Source organism: Bos taurus, chromosome 5 (genome assembly GCF_002263795.3).
Source record: "Bos taurus isolate L1 Dominette 01449 registration number 42190680 breed Hereford chromosome 5, ARS-UCD2.0, whole genome shotgun sequence".
NCBI lineage: Eukaryota > Metazoa > Chordata > Mammalia > Artiodactyla > Bovidae > Bos > Bos taurus.
Genome location: NC_037332.1, coordinates 49,666,491 through 49,683,608, shown reverse-complemented (window position 1 = coordinate 49,683,608; position 17,118 = coordinate 49,666,491). Strand labels below are relative to the sequence as shown.

Sequence of the window (17,118 nt, the reverse complement as noted above, 5' to 3'; positions counted from 1 at the left end):
CCTATTAACACAGTAAAGAAATGGTGGCACTGAAAGGTTAAGTTACTTGCTCAAAATCACAGAGTAAGGCAATTGAGCCCAAGAGGCTTGTTCGGTGAATGTAAGCCCTTAACCACCAGTATACTAGCTCTCAAAGTGAGTTCTCCTGTAAATGTTACTTTTCAAATATAATTATGTTTTGTAAATTCTGCTTTCATTGACTTATAGACAGCTGTACCAGCCTGGGGAGAGAAGGTGGAAAAGTTCATCATCATAACAGTCCTACTGACAACTCATTACCTTCAGGATCAGCAGCCTTTCCATCCCTGATGCCACAAATGAGAATAAAAAATATTATTAAGTGTCACTCACAGGACTTAAGTGGGAGATAGGGCATTGGGATGGGAACTGAGACCCATTTTAGGCATTGACTAACATTCATTTTGGGTGGGCTTCTCCTGTCTTTCCATTCTTTATATAAATATACGCCCCTGCCACCCCACCTTTTTCTCCAGTTGAGCTCCTGGACTTAAATATAAGCTGATTAAAAAGAAGCCTAGAATTCCTTCTCCACTTGACTCCCACTCAGCCTACCTGGAAGTCCACCACCTCCTCCCTCCCTACCTCCTATCTGTCTTCAGTCAGAGTAGGCCTGTCTTTGTGTCTTTACTGGTTAGGCATTATGTCTTTCATCTCTTGGACAATGCCTGGTTTATGGATACTCAGTAGCTGTTTGGTGGATGAATAAACACAGATCAGTATACACTGCTCTCTGAAACCTGGGTAATTTTCCAGTAAATTACCCTTAATTTTCCAGTAACTATCAGCTTACAAAAAAAAGGAGGTCCTCATGATGAAATTGAAAGACTCTTGCTCCCTGGAAGAAAAGCAATGACAAACTTAGGGAGCGTGTTAAAAAGCAAAGACATTGCTTTGCCTACAAAGGTCACAATCAAAGCTATAATCAAAGCTGTGGTTTTTCTGGTAGGCATGTATGGATGTGAAAGCTGGACAATAGAAAAGGCTGAGGGCCCAAGAATTGATGCCTTCGAACTGTGGTGCTGGAGGCTCTTGAGAGTCCCTTGGAAAGCAAGGAGATCAAACCAGTCAATCATAAAGGAAATCAACCCTGAATATTCACTGGACTGATGCTGAAGCTGAAGCTTCAATACTTTGGCTACCTGATGCAAAGAGCCACCTTATTGGAAAAGACCCTGATGCTGGGAAAGATTGAGGCAGGAGGAGAAGGGGATGACAGAGGATGAGATAGTTGGATAGTATCACCGACTTAATGGACATGAGTTTGAGCAAACTCTGGGAGATGGTAAGGGACAGAGAGGCCTGGCATGCTGCAGTCCATGGGGTGGCAAAGAGTCCAACACGACTGAGAGACTAACAACGGCAACAACATGATGAGGGGACATTGCAAAGAGGCTAGAAGCCTTTCTAAGTGTGATTTCAGGTGGTATGTGTTATGAACATGCAAGGACCTGTGCCATCAACTCTGGGGTACTCATCACTGGTACATGAGTTTTTAAGAGGTTTTGGCTAGGCCAAGTTGCGATATGAAACAGCAGGAGACGCCTCCATCCGGTCTGCTTTTGTTGTTCTTAGTTCTCTAGCTGCTTTGTCTTTGTGAGGGGCAGTGACCTGCAGCTCTCTGCTTAGAGCCAGGATCTGAAGCCAATTAGTCTGATCTCAGAGGCTGCGTGCTGCTTCTACACCATACCTTAGAAACTGTCAAGAAAGAACTGCGCACCCTGTTACGTGCTTCCCATGCGTTGTATCACTTAATCTCCATTTTGCCTTGGAGAAACTGGAGCTCAAGAAAATTAACAAACTTGCCCAGCTGATAACCAGTAGCACAAGAACTCAGATCCAGGTCTGCCTGGCTCTATGTTTATCTCCAGGATTGGCTACAGGGCAGAAAAGCATAAGGTTGTAGGTATAAAGATCCCAGCCTGCAGTGTTAGGATGCTCTCCTAAAGGTAGTTTGTGCCCACCACCCCTGTCTAAACTAAGCTCCAGAGACACGGCTTGGCTCAGCAGAGCCCTCAGCCTAGACAGAGGAACTGGGGTTCTGTGAGACCCTGGAGGAGCCAGGCCTGCAGCGCAGCCTAGGGTTGACCAGAAGCCCTGCCTTCCCCGTGAACCTGAGATCTTCCTGAGAATGGACTTCCAAAGTGATGGTCCTACACTGATGGTTTTGTTAATCTGGCACTGGCAGAAACTCAGTTACAGTTAGAGCCCAGTCATGTATTGATTATATTGATAGAAAAGGGATCTTTACCTTTGGTTGTTGATATTTAAAGAGTGTCGTTTTTATGAAGAGCTTTCTGTGATTGATAGATTTAGTAGAACAATAGACAGAGTATGGAATTGGGCTTCCCAGGTAGCACTAATGGTAAAGAACCCGCTTGCCAATGCAGGAGATGTAAGAGACGCGAGTTTAATCCCTGGGTCAGGAAGATCCCCTGGAGTAGGAAATGGCAACCCACTCCAATATTCTTGCCTGAACAATCACATTAACAGAGGAGCCTTGCAGCTACAGTCCATGAGGTGGCAAAGAGTTGGACACGAGAGTGACAGCCTGCACACGTATGGATGGAATTGGGAAATACTGTCACTAACATACTGCTTTTCACCAGCACCCCCCAACCCCAACCGCAACATCTTTTCTTTCTTTTTTTTTTGAAATGCTGTAAATTCTAATGCTAAGTGTATTTCACAAATGAGTTAGAACTACTTGCCATCCCATCAGGCCAGCCCTGGGTATTTACTGGTGGTACTGTTTTGGATACCAGGGATGGAGAGGAACAATGCCAGTCACATAATTTTTGTTAAGTGAATAGACAGCTGAATATAAAAGGATTCCTGTCCTTCATTTGTTTCTCACCAGATCCGTATTTTATTCCTCCTGTATGTAAAGTAGTATTAAGAACCTGGAGGTGCCTAAGATACCTGGGGCTTCCTAGGTGGTGCTAGTGGTAAAGAACCCACCTGCCAATGCAGGAGACTAAGAGATGCAGATTCTATCCCTGGGTCAGGAAAATCCCCTGGAAGGGAATGGCAGCCCACTCCAGTATTCTTGCCTGGAGAATCCCATGGATGGAGGAGCCTGGCGGGCTACGGTACATAAGGTTGAAAAGAGTCAAACACGACTAAAGTGACTTAGCATGCAAGATCCTGTTAGTGGGTTCACTGAATTTACAGGACAGTCCATGATACTGAATGGTACACACACATCTGTAACACATGGCAGATTCTCAGGTGGTGTCAGGAGGTCTCGGAGGTCAGAAGAACAAGATCACTCTGACTGGGAAACCAGGGAACACTTAGCAGTAGGTTGATCTTTGACCTTGACTTGGAGAATGAGTCAAAATGGTACCAGGAAGGGATGCTGGGGAAGGGAATTCCAGGCAGTAAGGTTGGGTTGTCTGGCGGAAGGGCCACTGAGGCAGCGAAGTGTTCTGAGGCAGAAGTTAAGTGATCGACTCAGATCACTACTCAGATCACTTGTGTTCCAACACCAGCCCAAGGGTGCTGCTTAGGCTGGAGTTAGAGCTACAGCGTAAGAGCATTTGAACTCCATGGTGCAGGGCATCAAGTCAAGTTTAAGCAAAGATCAGAGAGTGAGAACAGAGAAAAAGCCCTGTAGCTGCCATTCTGAATTCTCTTTCCTCCTTTCCACTCCCTTGTCTTCATGCTAAGTGAAGTCACTTCACACTCTAAATGATCCTGCCTGTCTTCCCTGAATTACTGCTAAGGTACTGCTTTGACCATGCTGTTTACATTTCTGTAGATTCACCAGCACCTACAGAATAAATTCTATACTGCGTAAGTAGTTGGGATATCAAGGCTCTTCTCATCTGGTTCATGCTAACTTCTCTAGTCTTATTCTTCAACTCAATTATCCATCCACTAACTAAGATCATGGCATCCGGTCCCATGACTTCATGGCAAATAGATGGGGAAACAGTGGAAACAGTGGCTGACTTTATTTTTCTGGGCTCCAAAATTACTGCAGATGGTGATTGCAGCCATGAAATTAAAAGACACTTACTCCTTGGAAGGAAAGTTATGACCAACCTAGACAGCATATTAAAAAGCAGAGACATTACTTTGCCAGCAAAGGTCCATCTAGTCAAGGCTATGGTTTTTCCAGTGGTCATGTATGGATGTGAGAGTTGGACTATAAAGAAAGCTGAGCACAGAACAATTGTGCTTTTGAAGTGTGGTGTTGGAGAAGACTCTTGAGAGTCCCTTGGACTGCAAGGAGATCCAACCAGTCCATCCTAAAGGAGATCAGTCCTGGGTGTTCATTGGAAGGACTGATGTTGAAGCTGAAACTCCAATACTCTGGCCACCTGATGCAAAAAGCTGACTCATTGGAAAAGACCCTGATGCTGGGGGGGATTGGGGGCGGGAGAAGGGGACGACAGAGGATGAGATGGTTGGATGGCATCACCAACTCGATGGACATGGGTTTGGATGGACTCCAGAAGTTGGTGATGGACAGGGAGGCCTGGCGTGCTGCGGTTCATGGGGTCGCAAAGAGTCAGACATGACTGAGCGACTGAACTGAACCCTGGAAACCAAGTCTTCATTACAAAAGTGGGATGAATAAATACTTATCTTTCATTCCTTTTTTCCCTCCATTTCTGAATATGACCAAGAGTAACTATATCCCCCAGATAAAGAGGCTTTCTGTTGGTACAGTGCTTTCGAATTTCCAAAGATTGTGGCACAGTAGTCCAGAACACTGAATCTGGAGCCAGACTGCTAGGGTACCAACCGTTGCTCTGCCAATTACCAGCTGTGTGACCTTGAGGAAATTACTTAACCTCTCTGTGCCTCACTTTTCTCATTTGTAATATGAGGTGAATAAAGGTATGTACCTAATAAGCATTTTTAGAAGGATTGTTGCTTAGTTGCTAAGTCATGTCCGACTCTCTGCCACCCCATGGACTGCAGCAACCCAGGCTTCCCTGTCCTCACGATATCCCAAGTTTGCTCAGATTCATGTCCATTGAGTCAGTGATGTCATCAAAAAGATTAAAGAAGCTATTATTTGGAAAATGCTTAGAACAATGTCTGGCATGTAGTAGGCATTATATAATGCTTGTTTAGCTAAATATATATTATATATATGTACACGTATGTATTAGTGGTATAGACTGTATACATAAATATATACATACATATGTAGTAAATACTCAGTATGGTTTCAACTGTACCCACACACAGGGGCCACATACAACTGGGTATTCGCAACAACCTCGTAAGGTAAGCAGAAGTGTTAAATAACTGTCCACACCTCACACCTGGTAGATCCATTCTGGGGACCATGTCTTCTATCTTCTGAGCCGGAAGTCAAAAAGTAGAATTTATACCCGTAATCCATTCATCTCCAATGCATGGATAGTTTTCAGATATATCATGATTTCTTTACACTGAATATTGAAATTTAGTTCAGATATTTTAATTATTTTGATTTAAAGTACAAGAGCAATGTCAGGTCCATTGTATAGGTCTGTCAGTAAGGAAAAAAAATACTAAGTTTCTGTCCAAAATTTTTGTGCAGGATTTCACAGTCTCACAAAGAAATGTATGATGTGGTCACTTTCTACTTGACTATATTCTTCTTGCAGGGAAGATAAATTGAGTATTTTCAATGGAGAATTATGCATGAGGTTTTGGTAGAAAAGTATTCAATTGGGAAAATATGCTATTGGAGTACATTTAAATGAATATATGCCCGTCCTGTTATTTGATATGCAAAGGCTTGTGTTTGCATTAAGCTGATGGAGAAGCTGCTATTTTCTTTGCAGCATATATTCAAACATTTTCTTTTACTTCTCTGAAAAAGAGAGAACTGTCTTTTCTTTTATTTTAAATACAAACCACATTTAACTTTTGTCAACAGCTTACATTTTAAATAATGAAGTTTTTACTGGCATTCATTATCTGCAATTAGAGTTCTCTAGAAGCTTTTAGTGTTTTTCTCTCCAACTTTTAAAATTCATTCATTGTAACTGTTGACATTTTTGAGAACAGTGGAAACCCTAAGTCAAATTGGGAAAATGGAACAAAGAGATTACCTTTCTGGAAATTACCATTGAACTGGGTGGAGAATCCTCAGCTATTGTGCTGAACCACATTATGATATTTACACCCTCTGCTTGCTAGTCGTGTTGTCAGACTCAAACATTTTCCTTCTAACACAGGCTAGTTAAGCAAACGCCATGCTAGCTGGCTGCTTGGGTTCCTTAGTTCATAAAGCGTGAAAGTGAAAGTCGCTCAGTCATGTCCAACCCTTTGTGAACCCCATGTAATATACAATCCGTGGAATTCTCCAGGCCAGAATACTGGGGTGGGTAACTGTTCCCTCCCTAACCCAGGGGTCAGACCCAGGTCTCCCACATTGTAGGTGGATTCTTTACCAGCTGAACCACAAGGGAAGCCCAGGAATACTGGAGTAGGTAGCCTATCCCTTCTCCATGGGATCTTCCCGACCCAGGAATCAAACCGAGGTCTCCTGCATTGCAGGCAGATTCTTTACCAACTGAGCTATCAGGGAAGCCCTAAAGTTTAGTTAGTGCCAATTACCTGCTTACAGTAGCCTCTGCAAGAGTCTGGAATTCAGGTCTCTTCCTCAGAAAGTATTTAAAATCAAGATTTCTCAGTTACCCTGGTCTGTCTGAGATGCCTTTTCATCCATCTTTGATGGTAGTTATGTGTTCTCATTTCTTCCTTTCTGTCTAGTAGCAAGAAGACAGCTGAGCAACTGCATATGGGGGGGAGGGGAGTGGGGGGTGTGTGTGTGAGATGGGTTTTTTTCACCCTCTCATTTAAAGATGTAACTGGAACCAAGACCCAAATGGCATGTGGGTTTGCTTCAGGCGGGGAATATAAACAGAGCCAAGCCTAGAAATGCAAGGTTTGTAATAGATTCATTGACCTTGCTGTTTGCCCAGCTGCAGGGTGACTCCCTTTTCATTCCCCAGCTGCTTCCTAATGCTATCTTATTTTTCTTTCAAACTGGAGTAGCCAACCAAACTCCCCCTCTACGGACAGATTTGATAATTAACTAAAAACAGACAACTTTGTAGTTACACCCAGCTAAGAGAAGTTGCCCTGACTCTGTGATTTAATCCACACTTTGTTCTTGTCCAGCAGTGCCTTTGACGTAATTTGCTAGCTTATGATTTTATGAGATTTTATCAGATTTTATGAGAACAAGGAAAGGCTCCTCATTAACCCCAAATTTTACTCTTCAAATAGTCATCTGGAGGATGTGCATTAAGTTGAACCCTAAGTGCTGATTTTCTACCTTTTACATGTAACCTACAAAAAAAAAGCAATTGGGTTCCACCTAAATAAATATATTTATTCTGGTGATGCTTCCAGCCCTCAAACTATTTTAAAGCTCATATTTTGAAATGAGAAAAATCAAGTTCCTTACTTTAAAACATTACATCAATTTCTTGAACACAATTATACCTTAGTTATAAAGTTAGCTCTGGATAACTTACAGTTATTTACAGATGAAATAAAGTCTGTTTTATGTGGAGGAGAATTTGACATCATTTTTGAGAATGTGCTTGCACTGATTACTTGGTTGCTGAATTTCCAGATATTCTTTGAGACATTAGTTGCATTGGAATCACCATACCTTTAAATTTTTTTTAATTAAAAGAATTTAAATTAGGGTTAATTATATATAATATACATGGGAAGAATACATTATAAAATTTCATCTCCTGTATATTCCTAAATCTATTAAAATGCAAATTACATGTACCATTTCTAAGAGAAGAAATAAGATACACTATATATGAAGGGTTTTCAACACAATTTTATTTATTAAAGGCAAGAAGTGAAATATTCTAAAATGTTCAATAATAGAGAATTGGTATAAGGAAATATTATACAGCTCTTTTAGAGGAATATTTTGTGGCATAGAAAAATGTTGATATTTTTAAGTGGAAAAGGATATAAGAGACTAAAAATTATAAATACAGTATGATCCAGGTTTTTTTTTGAAGAAGTGATATATGTCATTTTAAAATGAAGAAGAGTGTGTGTCTGTGTGTGTGTCTGTGTGTGTGTGTGTATTTTTATAGAAAAAAGGCTGGATAGCTGTATACCAAAATCATATGCTTTTTTATTTTTTACTTTTTATTTTACTTTCTTTTTTTGTCATGTTTTCTACATTGAACATAAAATATTACTTTGTGCTCATGAAAAGTTTTTTTCCCTAAAACCATATACGAACCTTATATTTACGTTTTATATTTTGACAAGTAGATTTTAAGCAATATAGTCCTTTTAGTAAGGGCTATACTTATTTGGAGTTTTTTGTAATTCCGAAGTTTAGCTAAAATTTACCCATGATGGTTTATTCTGCAAATCAATAATTCAGAGGAGATTTTAGAGAAACACTTTTAAGCTTGAGGGAACTTTTTAAGTACACTGAAAGCACACACAAGACCCTGTCAATCATTTTTTCATCACAGTCTGTTCCTAAATGCCTCTTCCTGGCAGGTGAATTTGCATATTTCTGTTTGCTTTATGTAAAAGGAATAGTATATCTGTTATCTATTTTACTAACAATCTGGCTTTCCCTCTGCCAGTTGGAAGGTGATATCTTTAACATACACGTCATATACTGGTTTCCATTCCCTAATTTCAGAAAAACATCTTTTAACAATTTGGGTCACATTTTCACAGGTGATGAAAACATACCATATGTATCACGCCGAAAGCATCAGCGCAGAGAGCAAACTGAAGGAGGCTGAGAAACAAGAAGAGAAGCAAATTGGCAGGTCTGGTGATCCAGTCTTCCACATTAGACTGGAAGAGAGACATCAGCGGCGAAGCTCGGTGAAAAAAATTGAAAAAATGAAGGAAAAAGTAAGTAAAACTAGACTGCAGAGCCCTTCTGCCCTCCCTGGAGGTGACAGACCTAGAACAGTGGAATAACAGCTGATGGACACACGTTGTAAATTACTGTGAAATGACATGCGTTTCCTCCCGTGGGGATGAAAAATGTTTAAGTAACATAAAAATCATGTAATAACAGCTGGGCGTTGTTTAGTGGTAAATGCCAAGTATCTAGTACACAATGTAGAGAATTTTGAATATTAACAAAACAGATTTCATTGCAAGTGGGCCTGACACCCAAATACATTGTTGCTATTCTCCGTCTCTGGGCAATTTTCATTTATTTAAATCAGATTCAAATTGTACTTTTCTCAAAGGACTTGGAAGGTCGTTTGTATATGTAGAATAAATCGTTTAGATGAATAGAAATTTATGTATGTTTCCCTGTCTGATTTTAAAATGACTATTGTTTTTTCCAATTCCTGGATCTTCTTCATTTCCAGAGACAAGCAAAATATTCGGAAAACAAGCTTAAATCGATTAAGGCACGGAATGAATATCTCCTAACCCTTGAAGCAACCAATGCCTCAGTTTTCAAGTATTATATTCATGATCTTTCAGATTTAATTGATGTAAGTACTTGAAGTTTTTATATTTTTCACATCAAGGTGGAGTTAGCAATAACCCTATTTCCTTGATTCTAAAATACCATCATTTTTTAAAACAATGTTATTTTATGTAATTCTCAGGGGGGAAATGCTGCAAATTATACTACATAGGATTTGTTATGGTTGTTCGGTCGCTAAGTTGTGTCCAACTCTTTGTGACCCCATGTATTGCAGCACACCAGGTTTCCCTGTCCTTTATCATCTCCCAGAGTTTGTTCAAACTCATGTCCATTGAGTCAGTGATGATGCTATCCAACCATCTCATCTTCTTTCATCTCCTTCTCCACCTGCCTTCAATCTTTCCCAGCATCAGGGTCTTTTCCAGTGAGTTGGCTCTTCACATCAGGTTGCCAAAGTATTGGAGCTTTAGCATCATGCCTTCCAATGAATATTCAGAGTTGATTTCCTTTAGGATTGACTGGTTTGATCTCCTTGTATGCACTAAGATACTACAAATTTTAAGATGCATGTGAAACACTAAAACCACTGAAAAATAAACCAGGGAGCTCTGTGAAGCTGTCAGTATCCAGAAAACTAGCTGGGAAGGGACTCCAGGCATTTTCAAATGATTCAGTAGCACAGCCCTAACTTCATTCATTGATTCAAAATATATTTATTGAGCCCCTACTATTATGAGGTGCTAAGGCTCTGAAAAGCTATAGATGTACAGTTCTTTTTTTTTTTTTTTTTTTACTTTATTTGGCTGCACTGGGTCTTTTAGTTGCAGCATGCAGAACTCTCAGTTGCAGCATGTGGAATCTAGTTCCCGGACCTGGGATCAAACCCCGGCCCCCGGCGTTGGGAGCTCAGAGTCTTAGCCACTGGATCACCCGGAAAGTCCCTAAATGTACAGTTCTCACTCCTTGGAATTTAAAGTGGAAAAGCCAGGTGTGAAGCAAATGGCTATGCAAATGATTGCTTTATGACAGTGGTGATAAATACTGTGAAGCAAATTGAATACATAGAAACCACGTTTATTATCTAACAGAATATGATATAAAAACACTAATTGGGCTCACTTAGAAATCTGCAAGTAGGAATGGCTACCCACTCCAGGATTCTTGCCTGGAGAATTCCATGGACAGAGGAACCTAGAGGCCTACAATGGGTCACAAAGAGGCAAACACAACTGAGTGACCAACACTTTCACTTTTCGAGTATTTAACGATTATTATATTTGTATAATGTTTACTGCCAACTCGCCCTCAGCATCATTCATCCTTTCAATCAGAAATTGTCCACTGAGGAGCCCAATCATTGTGCTAACACTGTAGGAGATGCAAAGATGAAATAGACAAAAATCCTGTGTCCAAAAACACCAGTATCTGCAAATAAAAGATAAACAGTGATGTGTCATAAGGAAAACAGATAAAGTGATAGAAGTACAGAGTTATCTGCTGGAATTTTACTCATATTCTGCCTTGCAGTGATTGAATTCAGTGATGATAATATAAAATTATTTTCTGTGGCTTATAGGGTGTCATAGTTCGGACATAGTAGGTTAAGGCAACTATTTTTGTAGTAAGTCCACATATTTAGCTGTTATTTATTAAATATTTACTGACTTGACTGCATCAGGTCTTAGTTGCACTTAAATATTTTAAATACAGAAGCTTAAAAAAAATTTTTTTTTCTTCTAGCCCTCTGATGAAATAATGTTTTCCTGCTAGACTGCTATTAGTTTTCCTGAATAAAAATTAAAAAAAAAATTCTGACCCCTATTTTCAAACTTAGATCTCTAAGGATTCTGCAAAATAGATGGAATATAGAGAACTAATTCTGTGTAACAACTCGGCTTGCTTGCTTTGTTTAGGGCTTATTTTAGTGATTGGAGTATTTGGCTAAACCCAAGCCAATTTAATACGAGGATAAGTTAATCTTGAAAGGAAGTGTGAAAGTGTCAGTCCCTCAGTTGTGTCTGACTCTTTGTGACCCTATGGACTGTAGCCCGCCGGGCTCCTCTATCCGTGTGATTCTCCAAGGCAAGAATACTGGAGTGGGTTCCCATTCCCTTCTCCAGCGGGTTTTCCCTACCCAGAGATAAAACCCAGGTCTTCTGCATTGCAGACAGATTCTTTACCATCTCAGCCACCAGGGAAGTCCCTGATCTTGAAAAGTACTTCTTTAATACCTACAAGGTGCCAAGCACTGTTCTTGATAATGGGGATCCAGCAATAAACAAAACAGTGTCCTCACCTCCGTGGTGTTTAGCTGGGGAGACAAGCCGTAAAAAGTGTACACATATATATTATCTGTATGTGATATGTGTATAATATGGGCATATATTAAATATTTATATTTAATATCTATGTAAATTAATACTTATTATAGTACATTGTAGTAGTAACAGTAACACTGTAGTAACAGCCATGAAGAAAAATAAAATAGAGCCATGGGGGTGCTTTTTTTGATGATGTAGTCAGAAAAGCCTGATGTTTGAGCAGAAAAGTGAGCTGCAAGCTTTAGTGCCAACAGGGAAGAAATCCCTCATACAGAAAGACTGTCAAGGCTCCAGGTATAGAGTTGGAGGTGTGTTTGGCAAGTTCAAGGTGCTTGAGGAATAGCAAAGGAGACCAGGATGGCTGGAGTGGAGCGAGTGAGGAAAAGGTGCTGGGAGAGACGGGAGGCAGAAGCCCAATCATTTAGGGGCCTTGCAGCAAGGAACATAGGTTAGATTTTGTTCTTAGTTTGAGGTGAAGCCATTGAAGGGTTTTAAGCAAGGAAGTGACATCACCTGGTTTACATTTGAAAGACTCACTCTGCCTTCTGGAAAATAGGCTAAGGTGGGTGAGGAGGACAAGTGTGAAAAAAGCAAGCTGATTCAAGAGTCTTTTGTGCTTTTCAGATGATGCTGGCTTGGACTGGCATGATACTGATAGACCTGCGAGAAGGTTTGGATTAAAAATGTATTGAAAATAGAACTAAGAGAAAATTAGAGTGGTGGGGGTTTTGTTTGTTTGTTTTTTAAAAAGAATAAAAATGACTCCTAGCTCAGGTCTTGAATAACTAGGTTAATGACAATACCCTTTGCTGAGATGGGGACCCTGGAAAGGAGCAGTAATTCTGCTACATCTATGGATGGTAAGGTTGAGATACCTATGGGGCATCCATATGGAGATGTACGGTAAGAACATGTCACGTCTATATGAGTCACCATCGTGTTTGTAGACATTTATTGACCTCTTCCTATGTGACAGGCACCTAGGTTTCTAAGCATAATCTCCTCTAATCATTATAACTTTGTGAGGTAAATACTATTTTCTCGGTTTTATAGATTCAGAGAACTGGCTGAGGCTTAGCTGCCCTGGGTAACTTCCCAAACGTTACACAGCTATTGTTGGATTTCAAACTCAGACTTTAACCTCTAGGTTGGAATAATTCTGTTTTAAATAAATAATAGTTAAATATGCCAGCTATTTTCAAATAGCTGAATTTTTTTTAAGGATCAGCCTTAAATTTAAAATGTGAACAGTTCTCAAGTGATACAACTTAAATATGAATTTTAAAAGAAATGATATGAAATTGATATTAATATATTGTCATATTCAAAAGAAACTGAGTACTCTTGGTGAAAATTGTAATTCCTGTTCGTTGACTCACTTTTAAGGCTATCAGAGTGTGCTCTGTACTTTCTAAAGTGGCTGCTTGTTTTCTAGGACTCCAATTTGCATATATAGTGGTAATCCTAAAAATCATTAACCTTGACCTTTCATGGTGGAAAAGAAACTGATTATAATGCAAAGGCAACTAGAATCTTTTATGCTTTATGAGCCTATTTAGCAAAACGCCTTTTATACTGAGCTCTCTAATAATTATTAGAAGGGCCGTTATTACCTCTAGTGAGAAAAAGTTAAGACAATGTTTTTAATGCACTTTAAATGTACATTAGTATGTGAAAGGACACAGAAGATATTAAATATCTTGATTTGATCAAAGCATTATACATAGTCAAAGAACTCAAGTTGACACCTTTTTTATACAAACCTCCAGTCTCTCTAGACTTCTGCTCAAGTCTGTATCCGTCTCATACATTTTCTATGATAGATGATGATGAATTGATATTTAAAAAGTCATATAAATTTTCCATAGAATTTACATTTTAAAGTTAGTCTTTGTATTATTATAGAAACAGTACATTATTATAGAAATCTAGGAAATACGATAAGCAAAAATAAAATGATTACATACTTACTGCCCAAAATGGTCACTATTAAAATGTAGACTTTTTCTGTGTCCACGCATACATTTTTAGATCATACAGAGAGTAGGAAATCACATTTTACATACAGCTTTATAACTCACTTTGTCTAGTCATTGATCTCCACCCTTCCATTTCAGAAAATTTCTACCTCATGTAATAACCAGACTATATTCTCACTTGTGACTCCCAAAAATGTTTCTCAGCTGGTATGTTAAGACCAGATCCAGTTTAGGATCACACATTGCATCTGTGTGATGTGTCCCTTCAGTCTGTTTTTATCCAGCCAAGTCCCTTGTTGAAGAGACAGTTGTTGAGGAGATAGTAGTTTCAGAGAAAGTTTCAGCCTCTCAATTTGTGTGATAAGTTGTGATGTTATTTAGCCCATGTCTGTATCCCCTATATTTCCTACAAAGCAAACACACATCCATAGACTTTATGGATTCAAGTTAAGCACTTTGCAACGGAATACATCATGGGTGGTGTTGCTGCATCTTAAGTAGATATATAACAACATAAGTTTAACCCACCAATAGTAATATTGAAACTGATTAGTAGCTTACGGTGGTATATCTCTGATTCCTGCTTCATATAGTTTAGTTTTTTTTTCCTTGCAACAGACTATGGGTATTCTAAAACCTTTTGAATTTGGACTTTATTAAATTGCTGATGTGCTCAGTCGTGGCCAACTCTTTGCAACCCCATGGTCTGTAGCCTGTCAAGTTCCTCTGTTGATGGAATTTTCCAGGCAAGAATACTGGAGTGGGTTGCCATTTCCTTCTCCAGGGGAATCTACTAATTTGGTACTCAGCAACATCTGAGCAATAATTTACTCTTGGTCAATGAAATGCTTTCTTAAGAGCACAAATTGTTCAGTCACTCAGTCATATCCGACTCTTTGCCACCCCATGGCCAGGGAAGCACACCAGGCTTCCCTGTCCTTCACTGTCTCCCAAAGCTTGCTCAAACTCATGTCCATTGAGTCAGTGATGCCGTACAATGGTCTCATCCTCTGTCGTCCCCTTCTCCTGCCCTTGATCTTTCCCAGCATCAGGGTCCTTTCCAGTGAGTCAGTTCTTCACATCAGGTAGCCAAAGTATTGGAACTTCAGCTTCAGCCTCAGTCCTTCCAGTGAAAATTCAGATTGATTTCCTTTAGGATTGACTGGTTTGATCTCCTTGCTGTCCAAGGGACTCTCAAGAGTCTCCTCTAGTGCCACAGTTCGAAACCATCAATTCTTCAGTGCTCAGCTTTCTTTGTAGTCCAACTCTCACATCTATACAAGACTCCTGGAAAAACCATAGCTTTGACTAGATGGACTTTTGTCAGCAAAAGTCCATCAAGTCTCTGCTTTTTAATATGCTCTGTAGGTTTGTCATAGCTTTTCTTCTGAGGAGCAAGCTCCAAAAATCACTGTGGGCAGTGACTGCAGCCATGAAATTAAGATGCTTGCTTCTTCATTTCACTTCAGTCACTCAGTTTTATCCAACTCTTTGTGACCCTATGGACTGCAGCACACCAGGCTTTCCTGTCCATCACCAACTCCCGGAGTTCACTCAGACTCATGTCCATCGAGTCAGTGATTCCATCCAACCATCTCATCCCTTCTCCCGCTTTCAATCTTTCCCAGCATCAGGGTCTTTTCCAGTGAGTCAGTTCTTTGCATCAGGTGGCCAAAGTATTGGAGTTTCAGCTTCAACATCAGTCCTTACAATGAATATTCAGGACTGATTTCCTTTAGGATGGACTGGTTGGATCTCCTTGCACCCCAAGGGATTCTCAAGAGTCTTCTCCAACACCACAGTTCAAAAGCATCAATTCTTCTGTGCTCAGCTTTATAGTTCAACTTTCACATCCATACAAGACTACTGGAAACACCATAGCTTTGACTAGGTGGACTTTTGTTGGCAAAGTAATGTCTCTGGTTTTTAATATGCTGTCTAAGTTGGTCATAGCTTTTCTTCCGAGGAGCAAACATCTTTTAATTTCATGGCTTAAGTCACCATCTGCAGTGATTTGGAGCCAAAAAAAAGTCTCTCAGTGTTTCCATTGTTTCCCCATCTACCTGCCATGAAGTGATGGGACCAGGTGCCATGATCTTAGCTTGCTCCTTGGGAAAAGTATAAATTAATAATGACAATTTAATAAAATATTTTCAGATACTTCTGACTATTAACTTATATTTCTTTGTCACCTTATTTTTAATTGTTATTATTTTTTACTTTACAATATTGTATTGGTTTTGCCATATATCAACATGCATCTGTCACAGATGTACACATGTTCCCCATCCTGAACCCCCCTCCCACCTCCCTCCCCATACCATCCCCCTGGGTCATCCCAGTGCACCAGCCCCAAGCTTCCTGTAACTTATATATCTTTGTCAACTTATTTAATAGAATCCTACAGGTCTAAAAACTTTAATAATTCAGCACTTTGATAGTAAATTTCAAGTCTTTCCTATAGACATGGAGGTGATCTAATGATTTTATTTTAATTTAATAATTCAAATTTTCTCTGTTTTAGTTGAACTTCACCTTTACCTGTCAATGTTAAGTTTGGATACTCCAGATACTGTGTTATCTTTAGGGAGGTGGGAAGGGTTTGCATTGGGGGAGAGGGGAGGCATAGGAATTATGAAATATCTCTAATGCTTTATTTATTTGAAAGAATGCAGTTGCCCTTTGTTTCCATGAGAAATTGGTTCCAGGACCCCCTGTGGATATCAAACTCCAAAGATTCTCAAATCCATTACAGTTAGTCAGCCCTTCATATCCGTGGATATGACACCTACAGATATGGAGAGCCTACTGTATGTGTTTGGCACTTATCTGCAAATATGGCATGTTTTATATTTGCTGCTACTAAGTCGCTTCAGTCGTGTCCGACTCTGTGCGACCCCATAGAAGGCAGCCTTCCAGGCTCCTCCATCCATGGGATTTTCCAGGCAAGAGTACTGGCGTGGGTTGCCATTGCCTTCTCCGTGTTTTATATTTCAGATCAGATCAGATCAGATCAGTCACTCAGTTGTGTCTGACTCTTTGCGACCCCATGAATCGCAGCACGCCAGGCCTCCCTGTCCATCACCAGCTCCTGGAGTTCACTCAGACTCACCGCCATTGAGTCAGTGATGCTGTCCAGCCATCTCATCCTCTGTCATCCCCTTCTCCTCTTGCCCCCAATCCCTCCCAGCATCAGAGTCTTTTCCAGTGAGTCAACTCTTTGCATGAGGTGGCCAAAGTACTGGAGTTTCAGCTTTAGCATCATTCCTTCCAAAGAAATCCCAGGGCTGATCTCCTTCAGAATGGACTGGTTGGATCTCCTTGCAGTCCAAGGGACTCTCAAGAGTCTTCTCCAACACCACAGTTCAGAAGCATCAATTCTTCG

At 40.1% G+C, this 17,118-nt stretch overlaps 1 protein-coding gene across 3 annotated transcripts in view; it reads left to right on the top strand.

Moving 5' to 3' along the window:
* Nucleotides 1-17,118, top strand: part of SRGAP1 (SLIT-ROBO Rho GTPase activating protein 1) — a 312,110-nt gene that overhangs the window by 206,549 nt on the left and 88,443 nt on the right. For all 3 annotated transcript variants that reach the window (XM_005206653.5, NM_001205668.1, XM_059886612.1), the window contains exons 5-6: nt 8,713-8,895; nt 9,369-9,497. In XM_005206653.5, the coding sequence (XP_005206710.1) occupies nt 8,713-8,895; nt 9,369-9,497 (312 nt within the window). The remainder of the gene's footprint in view (nt 1-8,712; nt 8,896-9,368; nt 9,498-17,118) is intronic.